Here is a 9,226-nt window from a genome sequence, read left to right as displayed (position 1 = left end):
AGGAATGCAAAGCCCTTTGGTGGAAGGACTGTGTAAATTACTGTTCTATACGTATGGTCATTTGGTGGAAGGACTGTGTAAATTACTGTACTATACGTATGATCATTTGAGGTTTTGGTGATTGGAAATGTTGCTTATGTCAATACAAATCAATATATATTCAGTGTCACCAGAGTGTTTGAGTTGCGTGTGGAAGAATAGACTCAGTCTTGGCAGGTGACATAGCACCATACTTATTCAATGCAGAACTCAAAGAAGGTGAAATTGTATTTATAAAGCAGATCAAGCTGAAGCCAACAGTGCTCTGTTTTATTCTGCTCCATAATTCTGACAGTTCTTAAGTTATGAATAAGCAATGAAGGCCCTGGTATTAAGACCTTCTTAATACTGTGGGCTTTGCGTTTAACCATGGGTTGTACAGATACATCCTGTTTTAATCCTTTTTACTACTCAGCTACTGTAACAGACAGTACTGAATGACTACTTTCACAGGTATCCTGACGTTATGTTGAGTACTTTTTTCATTTACAGTCTTGTTAGAATATACTGATTCAGTGACTGTTTAATGTGTCAGTGTAATCTACTGATCTAGTGGTATTTATTTCTTAAGCATAAGCAACACATGTTGTAAATTGTACAATTACATTACACTATACATGAATATAATACAGCATATTATTTTTTTAAATACCACAAAGAGTACAACTAAACCTAATTTTCATATCAATGTAATGAAAATAACAAGCAGTCCTGTCAAGATGCAGTATATTCATTCTAGTTTTAATTTTTTTCCCCCCACATTTTTAAATATACAATTATGTTGCTACTGACACATTTATCTTCAAAGTACACTAAGAATATCACTGGTTGCAATTGAGTCATTAATAATGAATAACTATTAGAGGAGATCATGACAAAGAGAATCTTTAAACAGCTGTCAGATGATTTCAGTGTGGGAGTGCAGTCAGTGGCGTCCTGAGGTCAGGCATGCCTCCACAGCGTCCCTGACCACAGAACCCTCCCTCAGATGGGCCTGGGCCTCGGACACCGAGCAGCCTGTCTGGAGGACCACCAGAGCGGTCGGAACCACCTGGCAAGGGACAGCAACACATCGCGGTCAGTAAAAGGCAACTCAACACGCTCCATTCTGCACTTTACTCTTCTACAGAATCAGTGTCACGTGTCGTATGAACCCCAGTGGTTTAACTCAGTGACCGTTACTTCTGTGTTTACCAGTGTATGGCAGTGTCAGACTCCTGCATATTTCTACATAACAGATGAGACATTCAATCACCACACAATAATCTTTTCCAAAATAACAATGTTGAGTGTAGAATTAAAGGAGCAATTGAACTGTACCATCTAGCTACTAAACGTCACTAAACTGTAAATACCCTGATTCAATTCCATCAGAGGTCTTGTATTTGTCCGATGCCAGATGGACGTTTGCCAAAGCTTTGTTATGGATTCCAGTCAGTAAGAAATGATGTGTCCTGAGGCAGACCCTGAAGGAGCACTTAAAAGTGAATCACAGAGTGGGGTGATATATGAACCTTGTCGCTTGCATTGGCCGCCTGAGTGTGTCTGCTGACGTCCGCTGTGATCATCTCCTCGGTGAGCTCCTCCACTCTGTAGAGAGCTCTCAGGAGGGCTCTCTCTCCCTGCATCCACGAACAGCCTGTAAACCTCTGAGAACCAGAGACAGCCCATTCACTTCACCAAAAAAACATTGTGTAGGTAGTACAGGTGAAAAACATATACCGTGTATCTGTGCAACATACAGCGATTCTGGGTGGTTCAAGAAAGCATAATACTGTGTAATCTTGTATGGTATCTCGGTTGTATGGTATCATATAACATAGAATAGCTTTATAGGATTAAACTGCAGCCAATTGCCGTACCTAATTTACTGATTTTACATTTAATCATTTGTTTTCAATCACCATTCATCTTGGTTTTCTTTGTACGCCAGTGAACATTTAATACTCACGATGGAGGTTCATTCTGTCTTGGTGGGCTATCAGCGTGACACCATCGCCTCAGGGTTAATTGGAAAGCCTTACCTGAAGCATGCCTATGGCCCTTCTGTACAGCTTGCTGTTGGTGACCTTGAGGTCTATCATGTAGTTCTTGTAGACTTTTCCCTTCAGGATGTGAGCGCCTGTGCTGATTGCATTCAGGATCCATTTAGTGGAGAGCTCCCACTGAAGCCTCTGGTTGAACCGGGGACATGCAAGAGGAACAGGGAATCATATCAGGATAAGAATCAAAGAATGTTCATACTGTTATTAACTTCCAAAATTGTATGATATTATTTTATCATAATTTATTGTCGGAAAAGACTATGATGTAATTTATGTCTTTCGTAATGAGTCCCCAGTATTGAGCACAGGGCAGATGTATGCTTGTGTGTACACTGTGGAAGTTTATACCATGAAGAAACCATCCTCTGCATCACCAGCTGATGAAGTCCAAGTAATTCTGAGGATTTTGGAGGCAAAGATATTGTTGATGTTCACCTAAAATGTGAAAAAAATGTCTACGTGATTTCTTACACAAACAGTATAGAAAATGATAGGTGTCTCCACACTGAAATGTTTAGGCTGTGTGACAATGCTCACTCACAGGGAATCTGCAGCCTCCATGTTCATGACAAATTGCTTGTAGGTTTGAGGTCTTACTTTTCACTTGACCAGCTAGTTTCTCAACATCAGCAAAATCCTCTGATTCACATCAAAATAATATTGTAACGTTATATTGTGTACATTAACAGAGGGTTACATGGATTTATGGATCATATACAGTATAGTGGTTATACATGGAGTTTTAAGTTTTAGTTTAAAAAGTTTAGAGGCCTACAACAACTACGTGAAAGGTACAATGAAATATTGTTTGTCAATGCATATTTTATTTGAGTTAGATGCCATATTATGTTGGTTTACAGTGGTATTTCACATCTAAAATGTAATGATATTGTAGTGTTATGAAATAACAAAGACAATGCATATAATCCATCATTCCTTAACTACTTAAGGTAGGATTTTTCACCTTATAATAACAATCCACACATCCTGTTAACCTTTTAACACAGTTGGTCAGTGTGGTGTTGGTGAGCTTTTGGCACGTATGTGGGCCGCTCCAGATCAACATCCCATGCATTGAAAATAACAATAAAAACAATGCTACAGTGCATAGTTTACCATCCACAGTAAATATGAAGATAACTGTGTCGTTCTCTCCCAGATTGGGCAAAATGGTGCTCAAAAAGTCCTTCTGGTCGATACAGAACTGTGGACCCTAGAAATGGAGGACAAAACCAGAATGAAACATTTGACAGAACGACAAGAACCGATGATTGGGGCTTAAATTTGCTTTAGTTTACTTTTGGTCACTGGGATGATTACGTGTTTTAGAGCAGAAACACACACTTTGCAAACTGTCCATTATGTACTGAATTATACAAACCAGAGAGGACAAGTCTCCCTCTTTGTTGTTCATTTCACTGAAACCCCCACTCATGAAACCTCGAATGTCCTCAAAGTCTGGAGAAAAACAATCAATAAAGTATTTTTAACCTAACAGAATCCTGCTTTTGGTTTTTTAAACAGTCTGAACACCAAACCAATACAGAGATGCCCTAATAAAGATCCTCCTGACCCATTCATACATACAGTAAATAATGTCTCAGATGTGAGGCGTCACAACATTAATCTTAATGAGCATGTCAGTGAGATCTAATCTATAAAGCTCCATACCTGCTCCAAACGTGGGAATGCACTCACTCGCGTCGATGATTCCCATAATTCCCAGAGTTTTCCAGCCTAGGTAATAAACATGCCCCTGGTTTTGTAGGCTGATCACCCACACAGGCGCATGCACACACACAAACACACACACACACACATCCAAATGAACAATTGAAATATCCATAATTTCAGGGAGCCTGAAGCTTCTATGGTGTGGATGGTGTACAAATGTACCTTTAAACCTACCTAATTCCAGCTGTTCCAATCACATCAGCCAATTCCTCAGTCTTAGAGTATGTCATTTCATGAACCGTCTCATAATCTCTTATGCAATCCAACACAGCTCTGTTTTTCCAGCCAAAAAATCAAGGGTTGAATGGAACAGGATTAAAGATCCTAATCGATATTTATTTATGCATCATGGTTATGTGTATTTGAATCGTCCAATGTTCATTTGAAAACAGGGCTTCTAAGTTCATCTGGCTGATGGACCTACTGGTGATTGATCTCACTGTGGCGGTGAACTGCCCTATGCCCCAGCAGGAGGAGGCTCTCCAGCAAGACCTTTGTGGCCGTGCCTCCTTTCATTCGAGATGAGCCGCTGATGGCCTCGGGCTTCAAAGGGAAATCAGGAATATACAATGGTGACTTCAGTACAAATACACTGTATTAAGACAGAGACATGGAGAGCGGTGATTATGATGTCCAATGAAATGGCTAGCTTTTTATGAATTTGGACCACAGCTTTAGCCATGATGACAGATGATGAACTTTGTGATATGGTGGCTGGGGTTACTCAGTGATCTCACTCCATTCTCATCTCTCGTCATGTATTAAGATTACAGACGGCATAATAAATTGTAGCTGTGAATTGTACATACCCCAACCACTGGGTTTAGAACAAAGGCTCTCTGACCCCTCTGCAAGTCCAGCATCCTCTCTGTGACCTCTCTGAGAGTATGCGGCCACCCTTGTATGGGCTCAGCCCTGGGGAGAAGAGATTCCTGAGTGAAGAGTGGTCTGTATCTCCTATCTCCATTCAAATCTTCCAAATCTCTGTCATCATCTTTAGCTATCACCATCTGCAGCATCATCAATATGTTCATCTGATTTCCATGGTAACATCCCCACCACCACTACCATAATCATCATCGTCATCTGGATGATAGTCATCATGGTCATTCTGTTTGTCATACCTTGCCATGTGTGCAGGGTTGAATCCTATCAGAACCGGTGTGAAAATGTCCAAATTGTTCAAGCAGAAGTCGAGCTGGCCAGCAACAAATGGTGCCTTCATCATAAAAAAAAGAAAATTATATTACTAAGCAGATACAGACAATTTGGCTTACAACCAAGTGACTAATCCACTGTATTACCAGATCTGATGCCCAAACCTACTGATAGACCACAGGAAATTCCAATGAAGAGAACATGCTTCTTTCCAGCACATGTCTGCAGAAGAAAAAAACATGCTGTTTACTGCAGTAGCCTAGTGCTTAGCTGGCTACATCCCTAATGGTCCACAATGTCTAGAGGCCGAATCCAGGCCTCTGTCAAAGCAGCTGTTCTGCTGGCTGGTGGCAGGTGAGTACTGGCACATCCACCCCCAGGGGATATGTGCCTGTACTGTATAATTGGTAGAGAAACAACTCAACTGCAACCAAAAATATAGACCTATGAAGTGGAGCAGATCTCAGCTTTGTGTGGTTTGTTAGTGATTAATGACTCATCACTGTGGAGGTGTAATTACATAATTATTAGATAACTTGGTTTTTATTGGGCTTTAAGATCCTAAGAGACAGACGATACAGCCAAAAATACAGTATCTGACAACCTTGAGAACCCACACCATTCAGTTATTTCTTATATCTCTTCAAGCTGCAGTCCTCCAAGCTGTCTCTTTCTAGCTCTTTGAAGTTTTCCCATCCCATCCTTCCTTCCTCTCCTACATTTCTCTGATCTTCTCTGCTTTTGTCCTTTTCTTCTTTTCCGTCCCTCACTCCTCACTCTTCACCCATCTAGCCTTCCATCTTGCCCTCTCCTAATTTATTCTCAATTGCTTGAATCCTCTCCTCATCTTGTTTCTCTCCTCTCATCTTGTTTCTCTCCTCCCTCTCCTCTCCTCTCCTCCCTCTCCTCTCTCCTCTCCTCTCCTCTCCTCCCTTTCCTCTCCTCTCCTCTCCTCTCCTCTCCTCTCCTCTCCTCCCTCTCCTCTCCTCTCCTCACCTCCTCTAGCACTTGTGCTCCCAGTGAGGGAGAGTCCTCTGGCGCCTCCTGGGAGGTCAGCAGTGCCCTGTGAAGGTGGGGAACCATTACCATAATGTTACAGCATATGCATTCACAACACATTCAGAAAAGGGGGATTACCAGTAGTGAAAGTAACTAAGGACTTTTACTCATATACTGTAAGTGAGTTTTTTTCATGTACTTGTATTTAACTTGAGTGCTTCCATTTTGTACTTTAAACTTCCACTCCACTACATTTCAGAAGGAAATATTGTTCTGTCTACTCCAGCTTTAGTTACTAGTTACTTTTAACGTGAACATTTTACACAATGGATAATATAACAAGCTATAAAATACAACACGTTGCTAAAGATTAAACCAGTGGTTTCCAACCTTTTTGGCTTCTGATGTCTTACAAAAAACAATGTGTTGTTGGGGTCAAATTTCAGATGTCTTCGAGTTGTTAACAGCTTCACCAAATAGTGATCTTTTCGTCTAAACTTATTTGTCTAAAATAAATAAACGATCAAATGCTCCAACATCTCACCAAAAATCAAAGATTAGAGAAAAAGCATAAAAACTGAAAACAGATTTTGTGTCAGAATGTTTTTCTTCTGTCTTCTCCCATTAACCCTCTCACAACCCCTCATATCTATCTCGTGTCCCAGTATATAAACTGTATATCAAGTAGTTCAAACTAGCTCCACCTCCAGCAGTAATATGCTGCTTACACAATGATTACCAGCATTTATAATCTAATGATGTCATATATTGTAGTATGGACCAAACCAGTACTTTAACTACGTTTTGCTGCTAATACTTAGGAACATTTACTTTTCAAGCAGGACTTTTCACTTGTAACGCAGCATTTTTACATTGTTGTATTGGTGCTTTCACTTCAGTATAGGATTTGAATACTTCTTCCACCACTGGGTGTTAATGTCAGCCAGAAATAACAATCATAGAGTAGATAGTAATGAACGTAAGTGTAAACCCCTCATGGAGACATGCAGAAATTCAGAAAAGGTAAGTATAAGGTTAGGTATTCTGTTTACATAGGCTAACATGATTCTTTTGTTAACATTTTAGGGGAACATCTTTGTTTTTAGAAAGTAACTTACAGAAAAGCACTTACTTATCACCTCCAGCAATAGTGTAAGAGTAGACTGGCTTTTGCTGATGCCTTGCAAGTATCCTATTGAATGTGTTCTACAAACAAGATGGATAATTTCAGATTCAACATTCATTTGGTATAGATTAATGTCACATGCAACACAAAAGCTGTACACAAGATGACAATACTACAATGCTATAAAATACAATGATAATGATAATTATATCAAATCTAATTTACCGATAGAAGAAAAGCAATCCGGCCAGATGTTCCACAGCCACTGAGGACAATTAAACTATTCTCTGGTTCCTTTAAAAAGTGAGAGAGGTAAATCCTGTTCCAAGATATATTTTGAATTGATATATACATAAATACATACATACATACATACATACATACATACATACATACATACATACATACATACATACATACATACATACATACATACATATATACATACATACATACATACATACACAAATACAAAAGGTTTATTCTTTACATACCTTGAGAATAGTTTTCACCCTCTTAGCCACATTCACCAGAATCTGTACCACAGACTCACTGTAGAGTCTCTGTAGTAACACAGCATAGCATAATATTTACCAACACAGTTTAAGGCAAGTCACATGATCTATCTAAAAAATGTTGTGATTTTTTTTGTGTGAAGAATGGAGGAGAGGAAACCGTGACAACCTTAATTAAGATGGAAATTGGGACAGGCACACACACACACACACACACACACACACACACGCACACACACACACAGCTGATGCTTCTCAGCGTAGCTGTCACTGAGTTGTCCTCCTGACCTTATACTCTGCGTCTGTCTGCAGGTCCCCTTGGAATACCTCCGCATCACACTCCTGCAGGACACGCACAATCTGCTGAGGTCCCGCCCTGTCTATGTCACGGGACAGTGGATTGGATTTCTCCGTGACAGGCAGTGGTGACTCGTAACCTGGAGACTGACAGGGTGACTCTGTTACTGTCACGTTTTGTTCCGTGCCATGTCAACTCACAGTTGTGTCTCCTTGTTAATGTCACTCTCTGCTGGGTTAGGGTTTAACAAGGCAGCTGGATTTGCTATTTAAAAAAGGAAGGCCATGAATTTATAGGAATAATATAGTTACACCACCTGCAAACCACACAAAAGAGAAGAGGATTTGGTAGATTTGGTACCAGAGAAAATGTCAGGTAAATACTGTAATTCATCGTACCAGATTCAGTATGTACTCACCGCAGTAGTGCTGGTCAACTGATTCCCAAGTGTTTCACAGAATTTGTAAGCGTTTGGACTTTCACATAGCAACATGTACAGAATGTAAACAAAACAGCTAAACTCTTCTATTGTTCAGGCAATTCTTCTATTGATCTGTCAATTATAAGCTTAATCTGATAGAAACTGGAAATGCAGTGTCTATGGGAAAATGCAGCTCCTCAACTGTTTTCTTTATTGTCATTATACAGAAATCTGATATTACCTCCCATTCCTGTGCAGCTCTAGTCCTTCTGGTTTCCCCCTGATGTCCCGGCATTGTACACGTACTGTATGGTAGCACCCTTACAGCACCGTTGGTCCCTCACAGGTCATATGGTGTGGTGGGGCTTGAAGGGATGGGTCAGTTTAGTTCGTGTAAGGTTAATGGACCAACCACTACCCACTGAAGGGAGATTCAAAATGAAAGAGTCTAGAGTTCACAAAATGAACTCTGAGCTGCAGTAGCCTAGCCTACACCACATACGTCAGGCAGTGGCAGATATGCAAAACTGAAGCTCATAGTTCATATCATATCTGATATATGTAATATGAGCATCTAGCTTCATTAAGAGCATGCAATTGGCCAGTAATTAATTCAAATTTGCATTATCTGTATGTGAAATCTAATCATTTTTCACAACTCACCGCAGAGACAGAATATATAATACTGTATCTTGTAAATAAGCGAAATGCTTCACATACTGTAAGCGGGGGTGGACCATCAGTAAGAGATTGACGGGTTTATGGAGGAAACGTCACCAATAAAGATTCGAGCGACGAACGAGACCCAACCCACCTGTGGGAGGTGATCCGCGTGTTCCGCAGAGGACTCGGACAGCGGAGGGTTATTGGGTTATTGATATGCTGGAGGCG

The 9,226-nt window shown here is 40.3% G+C and overlaps 1 protein-coding gene across 1 annotated transcript; it reads right to left on the bottom strand.

The window, feature by feature from the left end:
- Positions 1-288: 288 nt before the first annotated feature.
- gckr (glucokinase (hexokinase 4) regulator) lies at positions 289-9,217 on the bottom strand. The gene is made up of 19 exons (XM_031580781.2): positions 8,577-9,217; positions 7,905-8,060; positions 7,596-7,664; positions 7,327-7,395; positions 7,108-7,181; positions 5,973-6,039; positions 5,145-5,198; positions 4,943-5,037; positions 4,628-4,733; positions 4,243-4,361; positions 3,993-4,091; positions 3,756-3,853; positions 3,466-3,542; positions 3,201-3,297; positions 2,626-2,723; positions 2,433-2,519; positions 2,064-2,213; positions 1,554-1,688; positions 289-1,090 (listed from the first exon to the last, which is right to left on the bottom strand). Exons 1-19 carry the CDS (start codon positions 8,628-8,630, stop codon positions 965-967), a joined length of 1,830 nt encoding a protein of 609 aa, XP_031436641.1. The 5' UTR covers positions 8,631-9,217; the 3' UTR covers positions 289-964.
- Positions 9,218-9,226: the final 9 nt, after the last annotated feature.

Source organism: Clupea harengus, chromosome 14 (genome assembly GCF_900700415.2).
Source record: "Clupea harengus chromosome 14, Ch_v2.0.2, whole genome shotgun sequence".
NCBI classification, from domain to species: domain Eukaryota; kingdom Metazoa; phylum Chordata; class Actinopteri; order Clupeiformes; family Clupeidae; genus Clupea; species Clupea harengus.
Note: the sequence above shows the minus strand (reverse complement) of the source record. Positions and strands in the feature narration are given on the sequence as shown.

What these genes read in the sequence shown, in the direction of transcription:
- gckr (XM_031580781.2), bottom strand. Translation starts at nt 8,630, where the DNA reads ATGCCGGGACATCAGGGGGAAACCAGAAGGACTAGAGCTGCACAGGAA. An exon ending in ATGGAGGCTGCAGATTCCCT is followed by an intron (nt 2,520 to 2,625) that starts GTGAGTGAGCAT and finishes TTCACATTTTAG; the next exon opens with GTGAACATCAACAATATCTT. An exon ending in GGGCCATAGGCATGCTTCAG is followed by an intron (nt 1,689 to 2,063) that starts GTAAGGCTTTCC and finishes TCTGGTTCTCAG; the next exon opens with AGGTTTACAGGCTGTTCGTG.